Raw genomic sequence first — 21836 nt, 5'->3', positions numbered from 1 at the left:
ACGGGGGGCACCTCCAATGGGCGGCTGCGCTTGCTTGCCCTCACCAATCAGAGGGCGTTCCCCGCCCACCCCGGCACAGCGCGAAGCCGGGGGGCTGCCAGTCCCAGGCCCGCTGCCACGTCTGCGGGCCGGGCTGCGGGTAACGGCTCCAACGGCCCTAACGGCCCCGGGGCGCTGAGGGGGGCGGCGGGGCGGCCATGGCGGCCGTGCTGCGGGCCGTGCTGCTGGGCGCCGCCGTGCTGCGCTGCGCCGCCGCCGCGCTCATCCCCGCGGCCGAGGTGGAGGTGGAGGTGCTGCAGAAGCCGTTCCTGTGCCGGCGGCGGAGCAAGTGGGGGGACCTGCTGCTGGTGCACTACGAGGGCTTCCTGCAGAGCGACGGCGCCATGTTCCACTCCACGTAAGGCTGCGCGGGGCCCCGGGCTCTGTCCGTGTGGCTGTGGTTGTCTGGGGGTGTGTGCGGGTGTTTGTTCCTCGCTGGGTTAAGAGGCAGCAGCTCGGGAAGGTCTGGCTTGGAAAGGGGGGTGTCAGCTGTAAGGCTCCCCTCCTTTCCTTTCCACAAATCAAAGTACTAAAATAAATAATAAATAAATGTATTGTGGGTTCTGCTTGCTGGTTGGGCGCTAGAAAGCAGCGTTGGAGAGCGGCTGGTAAAAGGTGAGGGTGTTGGGCGTCCTCTTGGACCAACCAGGGGACAAATTTTTGGTGTAAACCAGCAAGTTTTGGTATAAAGCCATCTGCTGTGCACAAATCGCTCCTTAGTTTCTGAAGCAGACTTATGGAGGAGAAGTCTGCCTTCATTTAAAAAGAAACACAGCAACATCCCCCAAAAAATCATCTGACAGGCACTGCTGCCTTCTAGTTACTGAAATGCCCTGAACGACACATCTGGGTCTAGTCTTGTTCAACATCTTCATCAACAACCATGCTGAAGGAATCGTGTCAGCCCTCAGCAAGGACACTGATGACACAAGGCTGGAGCAGCGGCTGACATGCCAGAAGGCTGTGCTGCCATTCAGCAAGACCTGGACAGGCTGGAGGGATGGGCAGGAAGAAATAAATGAGGTTTAATAAGAGCAAGTGTAGAGTCCTGCACCTGGGAAGGAACAACCCGAAGTGTCAGTACAGGCTGGGGGGTGACCTGCTGGAGAGGAGCTCTGAGGAGAAGGACCTGGGCGTCCTGGTGGATGACAGGTTGACCATGAGCCAGCACTGTGCCCTTGTGGCTAAGAAGGCCAACGGGATCCTGGTGTGCGTTAAAAGTGTGGCCAGCAGGTCAAGGGAGGTGATCCTCCCACTCCACTCTGCCCTGGTCAGGCCTCACCTGGAGTACTGTGTCCAGTTCTGGGCTCCCCGGTACAAGAAAGACAGGGATCTCCTGGAAAGAGTCCAGTGGAGGGCCACAAAGATGATGCGGGGCCTGGAGCATCTTCCCTATGAAGAAAGGCTGAGAGAGCTGGGTCTGTTCAGCCTGGAGAAAAGACTGAGAAGGGATCTCATCAGTGTGTACAAATACTTGAGGTGTGGGAGATGGAGGGATTTGGCCAACGTCTTTTCAGTGGTTTGTGGGGACAGGACAAGGGGCAATGGCCACAAGATGGAGCACAGGAAGTTCCGCACCAACATACGAAAGAACTTCACAGTGAGGGTGACAGCACTGGGACAGGCCGCCCAGGGAGGTTGTGGAGCCTTCTCTGGAGATATTCAAGGCCTGTCTGGATGCCTACCTGGGCAGCCTGCTCTAGGGAACCTGCTTTGGCAGGGGGGTTGGACCCAGTGATCTCTGGATCATCAGGTCCCTTCCAACCCCTACAATTCTGTGATTCTGTGACATTCCTCACCTGCCCCAGAGCGGAAAAATCCACAGAGCAGCAGTGATGTAAGTGGGAGGAAGAGCCAGGAACTCGGGGAGCCTGCTGAGAGCCTTGGAAGACTTGCTAATGTTGCCTTTCCTGTAAAACAACGGAGTGTCAATAGTGGGAAGTGGGGAAATGAACAAGTACCTGCAGGCTATGTCTGAAATCTGCTGTTGTGGAACCCATTTAAATAAAAAATGTTTTTGCATGTTCACAGATATAAACTAAAATCTCACTAATTTTCTCTTGTAGTTTACCTGCCTCTCTAAACGGAGCTCTAGTGACACTTTAAGTTTTTGATGCTGACTAACTTCTGTAAGTGCTCGTATTTCTTGTTAAGCACCTTTCCTGCATGGCTGTCAATTGAGCTTTTCACTGTAGTTAAAATTCTGTGCCTTTCAATAGAGTGAAGGTAACCCTGGTGTTACCACCTGGTTAAACTGGAAAAGGGGATTGTCTGCCTATTTTAAACTTAAATGTTTTGCATGCACTTCTTTCTCTTTTTCTAAACTATCTGCTGTGTAGTCATTTTTTTTTTCCCCAATGGCTTTTTCAGAAGAGATGTGTCAGACTCCTCTAAGCATGCTATAAGATAGATTGTAATCGTGACCTAGCTGGTTTTTGATTTGCAGCTTACCAAAGATGTGCAATAGCCTCAAATATGTGTGTGTGTGTATATATATATATATTTTTTTTTTATATTTATATATGTATTTTTTTTAAAGTAGAAATGCCTTTCTAGTCTGATCAGCTTCAAAGTGGAAATGGGTGATCAGGGAAGTGAAGGTGGGGATCCAGGTTGTTCAGCATTGTCAGAAGCACACCATGGACATGCTCTTTTATTTCTTTCCAGTTCTTAAGAAACTTTGTCATGCAAGGCAGAACTTCTTAGAACTTTAAAAGTCTAGGCCTTTCATTTAAGAAATACCAAGGTGCCAACTGAGATTCTTTTTTATTATATAGCTGTGCTGTGAACATCTTCCATCTGTTCCACGTGCCTTTTATGGAACTTGCTGTTCAAAGACTTTTATGCCATTCTTTTCCAGTCACAAGCATAACAATGGTCAGCCTATGTGGTTTACACTTGGCATAAGGGAAGCTATCAAAGGCTGGGACAAAGGCTTGAAGGACATGTGTGTGGGAGAGAAGCGGAAGCTAACTATTCCACCAGCCCTTGCTTATGGAAAAGAAGGGAAAGGTAAAACACCTGAAGTCCTTCCCTTGCTTTATTTATTTTTGTCTTTGTTGATTTACTCTTGGCCTAAGAGTTTAGCAAGCTTTCAAGCTTCTGTTAGCGTTGTGTTCAGTGGTGCTCAGCTTTATTTTATTTTTATTCCATCGAACTTGAAGTGCTTACTTAGGTATCAACTTGGCTGTTGCATCTGTGTTTGTGTTAATACTTCCTGAATGTGCAAGCCTCATTCTTGTTTGTGGGTTTCTTTTGAACCCAGAAGGACTCCCAGTACTGCTACCTATCTTCTCATGTTCTCAGCTGATATGGTGAAAACTTGCCGTTTATTTCTCCAGAAAGGGATGCTTTATTCTTTCCCTCCTCCAGACAGTTTTAGTCATGCCTGTTACCAAAAATGAGATATGCAGGAACATTGGCAGCCATGCTGACATCTACTGAAAATGTACTGAGTGCTGCACGGACAGACAAAAACATTGCTTGAAATGTTTTCTGCCAGTAGTACACAAGCTGAGAGTATTGAGGATATTTTCCTTTCCGACATTTCCAGATCCCTCTTTTAATGGTCAGGTCTGGGATCTGCGGTTAAATGAGTGTCAGTCTGAATGAAGCAGGAATGTTACTTTTACTGCTTTACGCGGGGCACTACTGTAAATTTTTCCACAAAAAGCCACTAAACGCTGCAGAGCTCACCTAGTAATTACAGCCATAATTGCCTTGACTAAAATGCACAGCACTACAAGCCTTCAAAGACTTCTAAACCTCACCTATGGCTTTAATGCAAGAAGGCTGAATGAGTAAACACTGCTAGCTGCTGTAAGGAATGATGTATTTTAGGAAAAAAATGAAGTATTTGAACATAATTATGTTGCTATTTTCAAACGATGACAGAAGTACTCCATTTTCTTCATGCTTTGCTCTGAACACACATGAATTCACTAGCCTCCCACCTGGTGCCTTGCCTGCCGTCTGCCTTGAGTGATGAGTCACATGCCTTCTTCTGTAACGCTCAGAAAAAATTACCTGAGTTCAAACCCTGTGCAAGCCACTGTGGTCTGCAGTTCCAGAAGTTTCTGCACATTTATTCATCCCAGAAATCTCTAATCTTGTTTGGCGCTGCAGCTCAGGCTATGTTTAACACCACATCTCCAAAATAAGATTAGTTTTCTCCCTGTCATCTCAGGTTATGTGGATATTATTGGGGTTCTTCCATCCAATATAGGAATACAGAGAGCTTAAATAGGACCAAATGTGAGAGGAGCAAAGTTGTGTGCATTTAAAGTTGCATGTGAACTGCAGGGGCTGCGCAAGGTCTGGGCTACAGTCTGAAATATTTGCGTTTCTCATTGTCACTGGTGCTTATCCGGTTTAGTTCAAAATGCAGAATGCTTGAGAAGTGGTGGGATTAGCAGAGTGTTCTTTGAGGCATATGGCTTCTGTGTGGCACGGAACGCGTAATTGTTTCTAACTTTTCTGTATGTTTACCATTCTGGGCAGGAAAAATTCCACCTGAGAGCACGCTGATATTCAACGTTGACCTTCTAGAAATTAGGAATGGACCAAGATCTCATGAGTCATTCCAAGAGATGGATCTTAACGATGACTGGAAACTGTCCAAGCAAGAGGTGAGTGGGTTACTCTTCTTGTGAGGAAACCCATTGGGAGGAAACCTAATGGGATCATGTAGGGGAAAAGGAAAAGATAAGCCAAAGCTTGTAAGCTTAACTCTTAGTAAAACTAAGGTAAAGATGCACAGCTGTGCTGCACCATGCTGAGCCTTGGATCCCAGCTGAACTGCTGGATCGAGGGATTTAAAAGGGGTGCATTAGGATTAATAGTCAGGTAGAAGGCTTTGCAGTGTAGAACACCTGGGCTCTCAATAGTTAAACCTTAAACTCGGTAAAAATCATCTGATGTTGTTAAAAACATTGCTCACCGTTAGTAACTAGCGTGGTGTAAATAACTGTTGCAGCAGTCTTTTTAAAAGCTGCCTCAAACCTATTTGTCCTTCAAAGCTGTGAGATTTACAGAAATAAGTCCATATTAATGTAGTTCCCATTAGAGCAGCAGATGCCAAGTTTGTGGACAGATTTCTGTATCTGTTTGGGGTGGCTGTTTACACCTGCTGGTTTTTCAATGTGAAAAAGCTGTTTTGGTCTTTGACCAATTGGTACCTAATAATTTCTGCCTAGCTACTCATACTTTATTGAATATACAACAGATGACAGACTTTCTTGGCACACTTTTCAGTCAGATACCGTAAAGCTATGGCAACTGCTTTGCTAGTTTTATTTTCTCTGAGAGTCTTTCATCACTGAACTTGGCTGCAGAATCAGTCAGACAAGTACTGTTCTGTCAGTGGCATAGGAAGGAAGGTATCTGTTAATAGTCTAATGCTACCATCCCAAACATAATGGCCCTCCAGTACTTAATTTTCTTGTAAGCCTAAAAACTTTAACTCTCACCCTTTACCTTACAGGTGAAAATTTACTTGAAGAAAGAATTTGAAAAACATGGAGCAGTGGTAAATGACACACAGCATGATGCTTTGGTTGAAGACATATTTGATAAAGAGGATGAAGACAGCGATGGGTTTATATCTGCAAGGGAATTCACGTACAAGCACGATGAGCTCTAGAGAAGGGTGACACAATTTTTTTGACACAAATGGCAGTGACTTAGACTGTCTGGTTCTCTTGTCATCTTGATTCTGTGTTTTGGAATTGACAGCTGCTGTCGGCAAAAAAAACCAACCCAACACTATGTATCAAAAGAGAATTTCTGTTGTTTATATAAAAATGATTTAAACTATTTGTAAGTATGAAAATGTACTTTTGTGCAGCAAAGATTTGCACATTCCATGTTTTTTAAATTTTGTATTAACTTATTTTTTAGAAATGAAACCAGATTTCCACTTTGCAAACATTTTGAAAATCAAAATCCGGTTCAGTGCCTTTCTGTGATTTGTTTGCGCGTTGAGATCACTTTCAGTGACTTTTATGTCCGAATTCTGGTCTGTGGCTTAAGGTTAATTACTTTTAACCTTCCTTCTCATGTGTCAGTGCTTGAAAAGCAGTTTGCTGATCTTGCTTTTTTCTGCAGCTTTGGAAAAGCTATACTTGAAAGCATCAACATCTCCTAACGCAGCTGAGAAACTGATACAAAGCTGAATGAGAGGAATGTCTGTCCTGTGCTGCTTCTGCTTTTCTCAAGGGAGAGTGTTATCAACTGTGTCAATAATTGCCTGTTTTTTTTCATTATGTGAACAAAGTAGGGGGTAAATGTCACTTTTTCATTTTTAGTATCAGGAACATTCTAGGAAATAACTGCAGTTTGGAAAACAGCAAGTTATGCTGCACTGCAGGGGTGGTGTCCTTTACATACCTACATAAACACATTGTTTTTGAAACTCAGTGCTTGTGTTCACAAAGAAAAATAATCCTTGTCCTCAAGTTTTGAGGGAGATCTAAAACAAAGTGTTGCAAAGCTGAAGCTTTTTCCCATTTTCAGAAGAGAAAGAGCGTTCTAAATGGAGGGTTGGTATGTCCTGAAGAAAGCTGCGTTGCTTACCTGCTTTGCTACTGCCTGAATTGCAAAACTTGTCTCATCCTTACACCTTTGCTGTATTTTCACAAGTTAAGCACAGAAATTATTTGAATTTTAAGTAATAAAGTGAAGTTTTGAGGCATGAGGTAAACACTACAGTGCTGTATCTTCATATGAGTAGAGGCAATGAGGATTTTAATTCCATCTCGTTTGTTTGAACCCTCTCTGGAGAGAAAGAAGCTTAGCCATCATCCATGGGCTCCTAAATGAGAGGCTGAGGTATTTCTTGGAAGGAATTAAATTGTATTCTGACACCTCTAATAGGGGTTTCTGGACATGGTACTTTAAAAAAAAATAAAATAAAAAAATGTCCAAGGCTAAAGAGGGACAAAGGCAAATCTAGTTATATAAAATCAGTGCTGATGGATTGTGCTAATCCCTAAGTAGTGCCAAGTGGGTCTCTGCCTTCCAGGTTCTCTATACAGCAGATGAGCCAGTTGTTCTCCCTGCCACCTAGTGTTGAAAGCAAGCATTAGAAGACTGCTTTATTAGACTTGAGCTGGACATCAAGGATTGCTGTAAACAGTGATTGATTTTCTGGGGAAAAAAAGTGTAAGTGAAAGTATGCGAGACTGAAATCTGCATTCTTCCAGCATCTGGTATTTTGTGGCCAATGACCTACGTGATGTGGAGTTGTGGTCACATATTTTGTTTTCAAGAACTCAATCATGCCATCTAGTCTGAAACCCATTTATACTTTCTCTCCCACAGTGTTCTATGGCAGTGAGTTTCACAGTAGAACAATGTAGGATGGTGCTTCCCTTTGTTTTTGTGCTCAGTGCTTATCCTGGTTCTTGTGAGGAAATAATAAATAAGCATTTAAATCTTCTTACCAGTCATAATTTTGCATGAAACTTTTTTTTTTTTTCCTCATCACTGGCAAATTCAGCTTGCCTAACATTGTGAGCTGGGTGTCTTGATTTCTAAAATCACTAGAGCACTAGGCACTTGGCAGCAACTCATCACATTTATATTGTTGGTGTGGGTCAGGATAGATGCCTGATCGAGCAGAGGTACCCGTCTTTCTCCATTAACTACGTGGGGAGCCTAGACAATTACTGCAACTGAGGCCAAGGATGGCAAATGGGATATGAAGGTGGCCCTTAGGGCAGCCTTGCTTAGGATACAGGAGCCAGCTGGTAACAACCAACCAAATTGGAAATGCTGTGTGTGCTCTGCTGGGGAGAGCAGAACTGAGACTTGGATTGGGTCTGCAATGTTTAGCATATTCTCTGAATACCTGTCTGGGAAATTAAAACATAAAAACATGAGATAAAACTTGCCCCTGATCACCAGACAAATACTTAAACCTTTTAAATGGATGCTAGTGTGCCTCTTCAGTGAGGACCAAGTGTTTCCTTGGTATTAAATACGAGTTGGGAGGCAGAGAATACTGTGAAATGTACATATGCATTATCTTAGATTTTTAAAGTATTTCATAAAAATGGCTTCCAGTAAACATGTACCATAGGCAGTTTGTACCAGCAGACTATTAAAGCTGCAAGACTGAAATGCTCTCTGTTTGGTGCGTTATGTGTTGATTCATGGCAGACTGGATGGGGTTTGTTCTTACTGCTTTTCGTGGTGGCTGTGGTACATTTTCTGAAATTGAGCTAAAAAAACTTTCAAAACTGCAGAATCAGCAGCAGATTTGAGAAGCCACTGCAACTTCATTACCATTTGCTATCATTCAAGTCCTTCTGTGAAGATGATGGGTTTTTTAGGTAGAAATATTGCTGCTTGTCTTACTCTCAGCTGCGTCTGCTTGTTAATCCACAGGGCATATTGCTGCAGTACCAGCAGGAGCCAGCTAGCTACCTGCAGGAGAGCAGAGGCAGGCAGCTGCCTGCCCTATGAGGGAGGAGGAATATTGGAGCTTCAGGGGCACTCAGCAACATTTAGACTGGCTTGTTTCTGAAATGCAAGGTATATTTCCATGAGGAAACAAACCCTCAGTGCTTGTCTCTAAGATGCAGCACTTGAAGAAGTGGAGATGGCTCAAAACAGCATTGTGAGCACGTACTGGATTGTTCCTCCTCCTAAAGTTGTAGTTTATAGCCTCCTTCACACATTTCTTGTTTTATGGTTACCTAGGAAAATACACACTGATGATTTTTAGAATGGCAGCCTGTCATTCAGAGCTACTACCTAGCAATTACAGGAGTTAGTCCCTTCTGTAGGTACAGAAGCAGCCTTCAGAGCTCATTTTATTTGAAAATCCTCGCAGTGCAGTGACACGAGAAGGCTTTTGGCAAAGCTTCAGGAACAGTGTTTACAGTTTGAGATGTTTTCTGAAGCTTTCTTCTTTGAGATCAACTGACAAGGCAAACAGTGCTGAAGCTATAGGAATTGCTTTATTCGGTTTTAACTCTGCTTTTCAGCACCTTGTGTCCTTATGCTGTCAGCAGCATTCCCAGTATCGAGGTGTTCTGGTTTGTAACGAGGTCATAAAATTGCAGCGTTAAGTACACACTGAACAAACTGCTATCATAGCTTCTCGTCCATGACACTTAGAACTGAAATGATCTATGGCATGTTTTTCAAAGCAAAAATAGATGGTACAGGTCAGCCTTTAAATTACAAGTGTTTTTGTCATACGTGCTTCCCCAAACCACAAAATCTCCGCCATTGGATAGGAGGCTGTCTAATCCTCCAAAAATCCCAGCTTCAGGTGCCAGGTCAGTATCAGCAGGATGGAGAGAGCTCACTGCTTTGGGACGTTTCTGGGGAAAGCAGCAAAATTAGGGGAAGTGTGCTAAAAGATGGTGGAAGCATGCAGAGTGATGTGAGAAATGCAGAAGGTCTTCTTTCCTCAGTCCTTTTGGCATCTGCTTCCTTGGCAGAAAGAACACTGGCAGCCACTGGTGCAGGTACTGCAAATTATAAGGCTGGTTCCTGATCTGGCTTTGGTTAGAAATCACTGCTCCTGACAATTTCTATGCAGATTCTACTGCTATAACAAAGCTAAACCCACACTTCCAAGGACCATTAAAGAATATTCAGAACAGTTATGCTGAGTTTGATGTCTTCTTAAAAATACATCAGCCTCATCACTGAGCTTTTGCAAAAAAACAAGGCAATCAACTCCCCCCAAAACAAACAAACAAACAAAAAACCAGCCCTGAATCCTTAATCCTTAACACTGAATCATTTTTGGTAACAGGAAATAAACACGCAACAACCAGAACCTGCTTAGTTTTGTGTAATCCTGGATAATTTTAGCCTCTCCTGAAAGTTAATCATGATGCTTACATTCTGCGTCCTAGTTTTCTTCCGGCTTGTAGCAAAAACAACTGTGACAAAATAATGATCTTCTTTTAGCTGTCCTGCTTCTGTTTTTTATGTTTGTGCTTGATTATGCCAACAGTTTAACTCCAGAAATGTAACTGAGAAGCTCGGTAGGAAGCTCTGTATCTCTTACAGGGACCAGAACCTTCACCATCAGCTTTCCCAACCTGTAGGGGATTCAGATGGGAGTTGCCTCTGGCATCACATTTTTTCCTTCCAGGAGTTTGAGCTCCAGAAGCAGGCTCGCTTAGCTTTCCCCCAGTTGGAAGCCTTGTGGTATTTCTGCTATCTTGACGGATATAAAAAAAAAATGTAGGAGGTTGGTTTAGCTGAGAAATTTGCTGCTCAGAGGTACGATCATTCGAAGCTTAAGCATGTCAGGTAAACAATTTTGTGCAAGGTTTCTGAATGCCGTGGCTCTGAAGGCTTACTTTTAAGACTTTCTGGCTTGCTATTTACTAAATGAAATCCCTTTCAAAATGTTATTAGGAACACCTTATGGATGTGAGAGCAATTTTTAATATGTGTTCTGTGTATTCCTTAGCTCTCTCTGTCTCATTTCCCACAAAGGGGCTACAAGGGCTGGACTGAGCCATCAGTGGCAGCAGGGGAAAATCATGTTGTGGAGCTTTCACTGTCTTTGTGCACTGCTGGCAGGATTGTGTGTGTGTTGAGCACAGGTTTGTCCTGCTTTTTTTTTATTCTTCCCCTTATAAAATAGTAGGCTCTGCCTGCTGAAAGCTGGTGTATCGAGCTCTTCAAAGCTTCCCAAATCCCAGTTAGGCGTTCCTCTAATTTAAAAATTCTGAGGTGGATGCTAACTACCACTAAGAGCTGCTCTTTGTATTAGACGCAACGCTTCTAATTTCTAGTTTGTCGTGACCTGCTTAAGGAGATTAAATGACGCAGGATAATTGATTCCTCATCTGAGAGTCTGACTGAAAGCATTAAATCAGTCTTGCCCTCTTGCATTTTATTGCCACTGAAATTTCTTTAAAGCAGCCGATGCTTTCTCTTCTGCTTCTTTCCCTGACTAATAAACGAGGTAATCCCCATTTCTTTTGCATGTTTAGCCTGCCAGCTCTCTGGAAGTAAATAGCACGGCTTAGCTCTGGTCTCTAATCTGTTGGGATATGTTTTTAGAGAACAGATTTTCATCCCATAAATGCAAAGTAAAACGTTATTAATGACTCTGTGTCCACCTCCTGCAGTAGCTGACCTGGGCTCACCGTGGCACCCTCTTACAGCCCCAAGGGCTGTGCAAAAAACAACCCTAACCTTGCACCTTGCTTTTTGAGCAGGCAGCTGTGGGAGAGCAGCACAGGGATGTGTCAATGTCTCTGGACAACAGGAGTGCCATCAGCCAGGGCCCTGCTGTCACACCGCTGCCCCTGGGTGAAGCTAAGCATGGGCTTGGGGAAAACACCAGGGGTCCTTGCAATGGGGAGAAATAGGAGAAAAGTTAAGGAAGGCAGAGGAACAGTTCTCTGCACCATCCCGTGTTCCTTGGCTGATAGCCACAGCCAGTGCAAGGAAGTTTAAAAACTCCTGGGTAATCCATTAATGACATTTCTTCATTAAAACAAGCATGTAAAAAATAGCATGTGAAATGTTGCCTATGTGTAAGCTTTGTTTTGTTTTTCCCCTGTCTCCTGTTACCTACCATTTTCCAGTCACACGCTGTGGGCCAGGCCACTTGTAATAACTGGGAGCTCTTTCCTCAGAAAGAAACACTCAGTCACGGATATTTTTAAACTATGTTTTTCCCATCCTTTTGCAAGTGCTGCAACCAAATGAATGTCTTTGCTTTCCTTTGTTTTCACTTCAGTCTGAAGCATTTCTGTTGCCAGAGACCCCTTCCTACCTGCAGCTATTGACCAGTTGGTGCTGCAGAAACCCACCCCGAGCCTCCCAGACAGGACATGCCCTGTTTGCAGCCCCCAGCGTCTGAGGTGCACGCAATGGTGAACAGAGGCTGCTGCCACACGCTTCGCTCCTAAGTGTGCTCAGCAGACCTGTTGCTGTGGTAACTCCTGGAAGCCTGTAACCTCCTCTTTGCATTGCAGCAGATGGCTGACACATCACCGAGTGGCATTTTCTGTCCCTTTTATTACTGTCCAATCTTTCCTCTAAGTGCTGTGATTTAATTTGCAGCAATTTACGCACAGATCATTCGGACACGACACACTAATACACAATATAAAGCTCTTTCAGATAATACACAGTCACTTCAATAAATTCCTCCATCACCTGCGTGACACCAGAACTGTTTTTATCTTATGCCTCGATGTTTAAGCTGTTGCAATTTTATGAATAATGCTAAACTTGGAAGAACCCTAAGCTTGAATTTTAATACAATTTTAACAGCAGTAATTATATAGCACATGGTTACTATAGCACTTTTCTTGCAGAGGGAAGTGAGAGCACTTTTCCAGTTCATTGCTCTGCTACAAGCATTTCTGCACAGGCAGCACAGTAACAGTGGAAACATATATCAGGATTAAGCAGGAGCATTTAATAAAAAAAGCCGTTGTATCTCTATTTGCTGGTTCTTTGTTTTTATAACTGGCTTCTTTTCTCAGGATGACAGATTTCCTTCCACCTACCTCAACTATTGACTCTATCAAGAGTTTTAGCCTCATTGTTATAGGTGCTGTAGTAACACGCTAAAAAAACCTACAGACCCACAGACTTTACAAGCCAATGACAATAAATATGTCCCGTGATACCTTTTAGAGTTATGAAAAGAAGTATGTAACCACAGGTTACTATACATTAAAACAAGGAAGATTACAACATTTACAAAAATCAAGCAACAGACTGATGCTTTTTTTTTTTTTTGGTAAATCCAATCATCCAGAAAAGAAGCAACCTTTTTGAATGGGTTCTAAGTTGTCTGGTTAAGTGCTAAGTCCGATAGGTTTCTGGACCCCAAGGGTTACTGCAACCTGGTGGCACGCTGGCTTCCTCTGTCCCCACGACACTGGCTAAGCAGTTGTGATCACTTATGTCACTTCTGCAATGGAAAAATGATGTACTTTCTGTGGTGCATGAGTAAGCTCAGCATCTAAGCCTGCCTTTGTGCCTACAATGACATGGTACGCACAGCTGCAGCCATTTACATAGATTTATCTTCCGTGGCATAACTGGATAAAGGAGCTGCACCCAGGGTTTCTCGTATCTGTATCATTTGAACGTTTGCTGAGCCCAGCAGGTGGGATCTTCACTTCGTATCAGAATATTGCACTTGCCACCCTCTGTGGCAAGATTGTTACAGATGAAACTATCTTTAGTGTGGGAGAAGTATTCTCATCTCTCCGCTCCAGTCCGCTGACCATATAAAAGGAAATCCCAGTATCGCTGATACTTTATGCTCCTTAGATCTGTGTAACATCGTTTGAATTTACTGGCCTATGGTGTAGGTATGATCCTAGGGGCTTGCAGGGTTTTCCAATGTTACACAGGGTTGGCTTTTCTCTATCTGAGGAGATTTTTGCCCAATAACTAAATGTAAATGGAATCCTTTAAGTTTAGTGGAACGCCTTTAACAGCTAGAGGTTTAGAATTCTGATTTAGCAGCAGGCAGGTCATTTTTTTTTTTTCTATATAACCCAAATACATCTGATTTTTATGTGCTTTGAATCAGTGCTCCACCAGAGAGAACAGGACTAAGATGGTGGCTTGAAATGTCAGAAGGGAATACCAACAAAAGGGATTTCTTGGCTGTTAGTAGCCTTTCACAAAAATCTATCATGTTACATTTTCGTATAGAACTGAAACACTTGGACGATCTTTTTTTGTTGTCTGCATTAAGCCAACTTCTCTCCTTCCAAACTGCTGAGAGAACTAGTTCCACCGGTTGTATGTCTGCGTGTTCTGCTCCCTGACTTGCAGAGGAAAGTATTTTAGAAATCAGGAGTCAAATAGATTAGTGCTGAGGATTTGGGGTACTAGTTCTGCTGAATAGGCTTTGTTCTCCAACCAAGGAGGTGTTTAAAGAACAAAAATAAACTGTAACAAGCTATACATTGCTCTGTTTGGGTTTTGGTCTCTCTCTTTTCACAGATAAAACAGAACAAATGTTCTTTGAATTTCTCTTCTGTAAAGATGTGTTCTGCGCTCCTTCAATATTGTACCCCATTTAATCTTTTACAAGAGAATAAACATTTGTTTTGTATATCCACAAATTCTGCTGTCGTGTTATTAAAGATGATGAGCAAATAATCAATAAATAATCATTACGGCTTTGTCCAAATTATGATAATTTTGTATTTTCTGTTTGCACAGCAGTTCCACTCAAAGGTTTCCAAGATGCAGCTGTAACTAAATGCTCTCTGCATTTCATTTATGAGGTAATTGAATTTCCATGAGGTTACAAGTTTTATCCAAAGCCAAGCCACAAGCTCATGGCAGAACGACACACAAACACCACACACTCTCCTGCCTGCCCGGGCCATGCTCTAACTGCTCATCCTTGGTGCTTTACATAGTTCGTGACAGCTTACACAGAAAGGAAGCATCAAGGACTTCTGCATAGCCAGTATTTAATCATTCAGTAGACAGTCTAATAATTCTTAGGTAGATTATACTCAGCCATAATCATCTCTGGTGTAATTAGGAGAATAGACTTAGTCATCTAAGTGAGCATAATATGGGTAATGGAAGTGGTGTGTCGCAGGATATAATTTAAAACTCCTTTTAAACTGCACCTGTTCTTTTCATCAGCTATCTTTCTGATTCTGCAAAGCAAGCTATGACACAGTTCATCCTTCATGTAATTCCAGAGCAAGGAATTTGGGTCGTTATGTTTAACTGAATTTGTTACAATTAAATTGGTATGAACTCCTCAGTTTTACAGTATTGATTAAAGTGATTCAAACCACCTCTCAGTCAGATATTTTAAGGAGGAGATATCCAGACTTTTTTCTATTGCACAACACATTGAACTGTAATTCTGATGGCAGAAAGCTGATAGCACAGGAAATCAAAGGTCTTGTCTAAAATACATAGTGGAAGATCTTGGAGTACCAAGGGCTCCATGAGGCTACTGATCAGCTTTTTTTTTTTTTTTTTTTTTTTTTTTTTTTTTTTTTTAATAAAAAGCATTGAGCCTAAGTAATTCTAAATTGGTGCCTATTCAGGTTACTGATATAGCCCCAAAAGGTGTAGATGTCAGAATATTTTACGTTCACTGAGATTTAAACTAGGAAAGGCAAATTAATTTTTTTGATTACCTAATGAAGTTACTACTTCTTGTCTGCATGTTTGACAGCAACGGTGTCCAAAGATGATCCATCATTTCTGAACCCATGCAGACCCATGGATCCTCCTGTTCCTGTAGGTGATGAGATGAAATTATTTTCTCAGTAGATGGTTCCAGGGTTTTTCCTTCTAAATTCTCTTTTAATGTAAGGTCCCGTATGTAGATTCTGCCTGCCCTTTTGTCTTTCCTTTGTTAGATTATTAAACTGGATCTACTGATCTGCTGAGCAAAGTGATGATTCAAATGTCTTGATTCCTACCTGGTAGGAACGAGTGACTTGCACTAACTGAAATTCAGAGTGACCATCATCATCACTCCTGTTTTTTGTGGTGACTGATTCTGCAGACATCTTAGCTTGGCTCGGACCATGTTAATGGATCAGGCTGCTGAAGAGAAATAGGAAGACAGGCAAATGTCCTGAGGAGCCCAACCTGACCACAGAGTTGTGCAGCAGTAGGGGAACCCCTGATGGCAGGGAGCTTACGGATAATTAGTTCTGCTGGCCACAAGCACAAAAACCCATGACAGGAGGCAATAGCATGGAGAACAAACTCCTGAACATGGACACAAAGCTCTCTTATAGCTTAGCTGTGCCGAGTGGGGCTGGAGGCGACATCCGTGGAGCAAGCAGAGAGCTCCTTGAGGACAGGGACAAAAACCTGAGGGTGGTCCCTCACCCCCTGGGGCCAGCAGAGCCCCCCCAGCCCTCGAGGCCGCCCCCTCAGCTCCCCAAAACCGGGGAGCGGGGCGCGGGGGCCTCTGCCTCCCCCGGGCGCCATTTTCCGGAGCCCCCCGGCGCGGGGCCGGCTGTGAGGGGAGAGGCGGCGGCGCCGCGGCCGCTGCGGGACCGGGCGGAGCGGCTCGGGCGGCGGCTGCGCAACACGGGGAGGGGGAGAAGGGAGCGGGGAGGGTCGAGCCTGCTCCCACCGACCGGCAGGGGCCGCCGCCGCCGCCTCCAGGCTGAGGGGAGCGGAGCTCGAGGTGCGTAACGGGGCCGCTACCGCCGCGGGCAGGGCGGCGGCTTCCAGCTCCCCGCGCCGCTACCGCACCGCTCGGTGAGGCGATGGGGCGGTGGGGAGGGGGGTGCGGGAGGTGAAGGGAGGGATGGAGGGGAAGGTATCCGCCGCCTCGCCTCGCCTCGCCTCAGCCCGGCGGCCGCGGGTGCTGGAGGAGAGGAGGGCGGCGATGGCCCCCGGCGGCTCCGCGCACCTGCAGCGGGGCGGGGGCTGCGCAACATGGCGGGCAGCGGCGGGGGGGGGGGGGGGGGGGGCGGCATCTCCGGTGTCCCTCGGAGCCCCTCAGTGTCCCTCGCCCTCCGGTGCCCGCCTTCTGTTCGCTAACTGCTTTCCCTTCGGGTTTGTAAGCATCCTGCCCCCCTCCCCTCCCCCTTTATTTTTGTTTTGAAGGTGCCTTTTGGTGTAGTCACCTTGAGAGCTTGATGCCGTCGCGTGTGTGTGTGTGTGTCAGGTAGGTGCGTGGCGGGCTCCTTCGCCCGAGCAGCAAAACTCAGCTCTGTATTGATGCCACCGTCATAATCCTAGAAGATATCGTTAGCCTGCCTTAAAAAAAAAAAAAGATGTTTTCACCAGTACTGATAACTAGAGAGGGGGGAAAAAGATCTCGTTACCCCGGCATCTCGAGCAAAGAGCAGCGTTATTTGGGCCCTGAGCCGATGGGTGCTCATGTGTATAGATCTATCACTACGTACAATTTTCTTTAAACTGTGAGTGAAGCCATCTGTACCTGTAAAACGTGAAACTTTCAAGGTAACGGTCTTGGAGAAGAGGTTGTGTTGCAGTGGGTTTGGTAAATTCCGTGACGCAAGGGAGCTGGGTATGTTAAATTTACTCAGTGGTTCAGAAAGCAAATGCATGAGCTCGTGGGAAGTGGGCTCAGCTGTAGACTGTTGGTCTAAAAGCTGGGTTGGATTTATGGATTTAAAGCACCTCTAAGCATGCGACTTTGTACATAACATGCACCCCAAACCCTCCCACCAACCAGGTAGAAACCTCAAAACAAACCCTTAACCATACGTATTTGTCTGATCTCTGTGAACACAGGACTTCCTCTGATTTGGGATGAATCAAGGCTGAAGTTAAGCCATTCATAGCGCTATCAACTTTTGCAAGGAGTTTAGTTTCCAGAATTTATGTAGACAGTCAGAAAACACAGATGTAATATGGAGATATGGAGGCAAAGTGTGGTAGATGGAAATCCTTATTGTTATGAGTAAGTTTTGTGCTACCCAAAAGAGTATTTCTGATGCTTGGAGTTTGAGATTTTTTATGGTGGCTGCCTTTTAATTTTTTTTTTTTTTTTTGGACGACGTTTGTCACTTTTTTTTCCCTGATAGAGTAGGATATGACTTAAGCTCCATTTGCTTACTCCTGCTGAGTTTGGTGTTTTTGCTAAAAGGTACTGAATTTGGCTATCTGCCCTCCCCTTCAAAAGTCATCAACTGTGTGTGCTTTACATGGCTTGCATGTGGGAAACTTGTGCTAGTTTATGCTAGGAGCTTTCAATAAGAATTTCTTTGTCCATTATGGACTTGAAGATTTGTGAAACATGACATCGTCCCTGTAGTGCACTGGCCTTCTCTTTCTGTAAATTCAGTAGATAGGGAAATTGCATGGAATTGGCATCAGTGAGGTACCCAGGTAGCTGTTTTCTGCCACAATGTATCTTATTACATGGTACATTTACAAACTCTGTTGCTAGTCTTGCAACATTTGCTGTTGTTTTGGGTTATATTTTAAACATTGAGGAGACTTCCAGCCAGGTACTTTGGTGCTTTGTATTTTACCCCTTGTTAATAGACCAGTGTTGCTAATTTCAAAGGACTGCCGGTCAGTGCTCATAGCCAGTTATGTGTGTAGGTGGACAGTCTTCCTGTGATGGGATCAGGACCTCACTGAACAGCAAACCTGGCTTGTCCTGGCCCTTTACAAAAAGGGAAAACTGCTTTGCTAATCACTGTGCAGCAGCAAAGGATGTCTCATTAAGAAGCTGTGTGCTCTACCAAGATGCTGGGGATGCCAGCAGGTCCTGACCAGGGTCTCAGCCTTAGTACAGAAGCAAAGAGCTTGTGCAGGAAAACAGGTCCTTCTCCACAAAATTGAGGATGTTACAAATAAGACCTTAGATTGCAGGCTGCACAGCAGCTACAAAAGGGATGTAGTTCTGATCCTGCTTGAAGACTTAATTAAGTGCATTGACATCCGCTCAGTGAAAAGTTTGTATAATGAATTTTCCCTGTATGCACAGCCTATGATGGAAATGGGGTTGAAATCTGTTGTCTTCTGGATGAATGACCCTCATTTGTTTTTAAATAGAACGAGTTTTCATCAACATAATTTGAATTACTAGAGGCAAAAACTAAGATCCTATCTTCTTCTGAAAGATGCCTATGTTGAAAGGATGGGTGAAGGTATATTAGACAATGAAAGTAGAACCGGTTGGTCAGGGGACTTTAAACTTTCCTAACGGCCGAAATCTTATCATTTGTGGAGAATCTAAATGCTGAAGAGTTTTGCCAGTATCTCATCTGCTAGGCAGATTTAAGAAATCTGACAGCTGTTGCCAGGACTATCTCAAATTTTCTCCACATACAGCAAGAGAAATATTTTCAATTCCTTCCAGGCCTGTTATGCATTTGTTCAGTAAAATGACTGAAGGGGGTGTACTGTTTGGGAAAGCTTTGAATTGCAGCTAGTCTTTATGCTTGTGTAGGGAATTGCTACTTCTTGTAAGTCAAAAATAAAAGTGAAGCTACTGGAGAAAATGGCCATCCCAAATCTCTGACTAGAAATTTGAGGTTTTCCTCATATTCTCCAAAATGCAGTAGTTCGTTCTGGCGTGGTTAATGAGGCATTTTCAGCGTGTAGTTAATGTGCAAGGGGAGCTAGTGACTTTAAAGAAAAGTAGAGAAGCTGAGCTCGGCTTGCTCAGTTTCAGCTGCTGATAACTCCCCTTGGATATCTTCTGAGGCAGACAGTCAAAGCTGAGCTGCATTTCTGTAGGATGTGGCACCTTTAAGTGGTAAGTTGGCATCACCAGTCTTGTGTGGTAAGGAAAGAATCAAACAGTCTGACTGATAATGAAACGTCCAAACCATAGGAATGCACAGATCTGGTGCAGTTTTGTGCTTTATATTCAGGAACAATCTCTGCTTTTCTAATTTCTCAACAAATGCAACCTTCCTCTCTCCTGGTAAGTCAGTCTTTAAAACTGTCCAATTTGTCAATTTAAAAAGTAACCTTTCAGTGCCTCCCAAGATGGGAACAATATTATTATTGTGCCTTTCAGATTGTTGTCTTTGTTCTCTGCCTGCAGCTGAATGAATTTTGCTTTTCATTTCTGTTTCTGGAAACATTGCTTTTCTGCAGGATGCAGAGATCACATGTCGCTGCATAAGACACTAAGCTTGATTTGGAAATGGAAATACCAGCTTGTCTCCGGCACAGGAAGCGTTTTGATTTGGAGGTTAAAGTACTGGTTTGAAACCAACAGCTGAACTGTCAACAGTTCTCACAACTGAGACTGACCTTTCTCCTGCCACCCCATTAAAAGCATGGAAGATTTCAGAGGGTATAATGTGGGGCCCATTTGATATATTCTTTCCTTCCTCATGAGAGAGTCATAATCCAAATTTGAGGAACATTGTGCAGGTGCTGCCTCCAAGTTTGACATTGTAAAAGTGTGCTGTGGATTAGGTGACTTGTCCTTCCTGGTAGCAATGAAAACAGATTTATTGGATTCTTTAAACATTACTGAAATAGTTCAGAAGTATTAGTACAGCTGGGCTTCTCTTCTATAAAAGCCCAAAATGCAGCGAGGAAAAGTCCTGCTTTTATACCACAGAAACAAATTGTATGCCTTTGTAAAAGGCTTAATATGTTCTCTGGAGTTTAGAAGCAGCTCAGGTCCCTTTTGCAATATATATATAAAAAAAAAAAAAAAAAAAAAAGTAATCACCAGAAAGCAGTCAGAGCTTATCAGCAAGAGTTTAGCAGCCCTGTCAGGTAAGTAGGAGCTCTAGACATAGGACTGGCTACTTCAGAGGGTTTTCTTTTGGTGTTTCCATTGTTTAGGATGTTTTCATAACCAAAAAAATCCCAGCTAACGTGCTTTCCATTTCAGAAAACCCAGCTAACCCAGCTTGTATTAAACCCAAGGGGTTTAATATGTGATTCTAGGGGTATATTATTTTTTTATTGTTGAGATAAAGCTGTAGGGCATTGCTAGCAGCAATTAAAAAAGCATGAGGAGGAGGAAATACCTGTTCAGTTCAGTAAGCACAAATTAAGTTTCAAGACAGACTCTTTTTTTTTTGACCCTGCTTTATCTCCCTGATCCTTTTCATTGCCCGCTGCTTCCCATTAAGTGCTGCACTTTCATTATCAGCTATTGTCTTGTTTTCCAATTGAAAGGAAAAGCAGAGAAAAGAACTTGCTGTTGGCAAAAGCAATTTTACTGTTTTAGAAATAAGCTCCAGAATTGCTTGAACAATAACTTATTAGAAGGGCTTCAAAAACTAATAGCTCATAATATTGAGTGTTTATTTTTGGTAATTCTTTTGTAAATAAATAAGATGTAGCATCTCAAACTGTTGGCAGACCAGTTTTCACATAGTTTGTAACTTTGTGAAACCGGTAATTATTTTGTACTTAATGTCTTCAGGGTTTTTGGCAAACAAGGGAAGTTTGGCTTGAAAAGAGTCAATACCTACTTGATATAGTAGGAAGATATTTTTCTGAGAAGTAATTTTATTGTAGCGGTCAACTTCTTGAACTTTGTAAAGATGACTTCAGTCCCAAATTGCAGCTTTCAGAACAGCAGTGCGAGGTACGGAAGCCTTCCTTCCTCCAGTTTGGACTCCACTGGTCTGCAGGCTCATCTGAGGCATGCTGACGTGCAGCACAGGTTTACCTCTGTCTGTGTCAAAGCTTGTCTGAGGTACGTGCTGAGAAAAGCAGGCCTGTGTGGTGAAGAATGCCACAGTGACTATGTCCTTGTGGCTGTGACAGTGTTCTTTGAGATGTATTTGCAGTCATTCCTTGTGTTTTCTGAGGTTTTCAGGATTGCCTTTCCTTGGAGGAGCAAATAATCTGTGGAAAAAGAGGAGCATTCATGGGATCAACAGTAGGTAGCTTTGTAAATGAACCTGATTTATGGTGGGTTCTGTGAAGGAGGAGTGTTCTGTTCCTCCTGTGTATGAAAGATGCTTGTGTGGTATTGAGAAGGTTTTGGTGAGGTGGCAAAAATGGCAGGAGATTGCCCAACAAAGGGCCACCAAGGTGATGGAGGGGCTGAAGTTCCTCTCCTATGAGGAAACGCTGAGAGAGCTGGGATTGCTCAGCCTGGAGAAGAGGAGGCTCAGGGAAAATCTTGTCAATGTACATAAACACCTGCAGGGAGGGTGCAAGACTCTCAGGCTCTTCTCAGTGGTGCCCAGCACCGGGACAAGAAGCAATGGGCACAAACTGGAACATGAGAGGTTCCATCTAAATGTCAGGAAGCATTTCTTTGCAGGTGACTGAGCACTGGCGCAGGCTGCCCGGAGAGGTTGTGGAGTCTCCCTCCCTCCTTCCTCATTCAGAAGCTGCCTGAACATGGTCTTGGGCAAGCTGCTCTGAGT

At 43.7% G+C, this 21836-nt stretch overlaps 2 protein-coding genes and 1 long non-coding RNA gene across 6 annotated transcripts in view; 2 read left to right on the top strand and 1 right to left on the bottom strand.

Annotated features, from left to right (window-relative positions):
* Positions 1 to 69: 69 nt before the first annotated feature.
* On the top strand, positions 70 to 8160 carry FKBP14 (FKBP prolyl isomerase 14). Its single transcript, XM_068674303.1, has 4 exons — positions 70 to 397; positions 2900 to 3051; positions 4540 to 4667; positions 5522 to 8160. The coding sequence occupies exons 1-4, from the start codon at positions 198 to 200 to the stop codon at positions 5678 to 5680; spliced, it is 639 nt and encodes a 212-aa protein (XP_068530404.1). The 5' UTR covers positions 70 to 197; the 3' UTR covers positions 5681 to 8160.
* A 1614-nt stretch (positions 8161 to 9774) lies between these two features.
* LOC137852511 (uncharacterized) lies at positions 9775 to 16768 on the bottom strand. 2 transcript variants are annotated; one of them, XR_011093894.1, is made up of 4 exons: positions 16626 to 16768; positions 15459 to 15585; positions 15171 to 15271; positions 9775 to 10225 (listed from the first exon to the last, which is right to left on the bottom strand). It is a non-coding gene; the product is annotated as an uncharacterized lncRNA (long non-coding RNA). The 2 variants fall into 2 exon arrangements; XR_011093893.1 differs by lacking the exon at positions 16626 to 16768 and adding an exon at positions 15684 to 16019.
* The window catches only part of SCRN1 (secernin 1), a 32949-nt gene continuing 27140 nt past the window's right edge, over positions 16028 to 21836 (top strand). Inside the window, exon 1 of one of the 3 annotated variants that reach the window (XM_068674297.1) lies at positions 16028 to 16180. The gene's annotated coding sequence lies outside the window, so the exon portion shown is untranslated. Of the gene's footprint in view, positions 16255 to 16411; positions 16555 to 21836 lie in introns of those variants that run through there. The other 2 variants (XM_068674296.1, XM_068674295.1) reach the window with 2 other exon arrangements.

The sequence above is a fragment of the Anas acuta genome, chromosome 2 (genome assembly GCF_963932015.1).
Source record: "Anas acuta chromosome 2, bAnaAcu1.1, whole genome shotgun sequence".
In the NCBI taxonomy this organism is placed as follows: domain Eukaryota; kingdom Metazoa; phylum Chordata; class Aves; order Anseriformes; family Anatidae; genus Anas; species Anas acuta.
The sequence above is the reverse complement of the archived record's forward strand: the minus strand, read 5'-3'. Positions and strand labels throughout refer to the sequence as shown.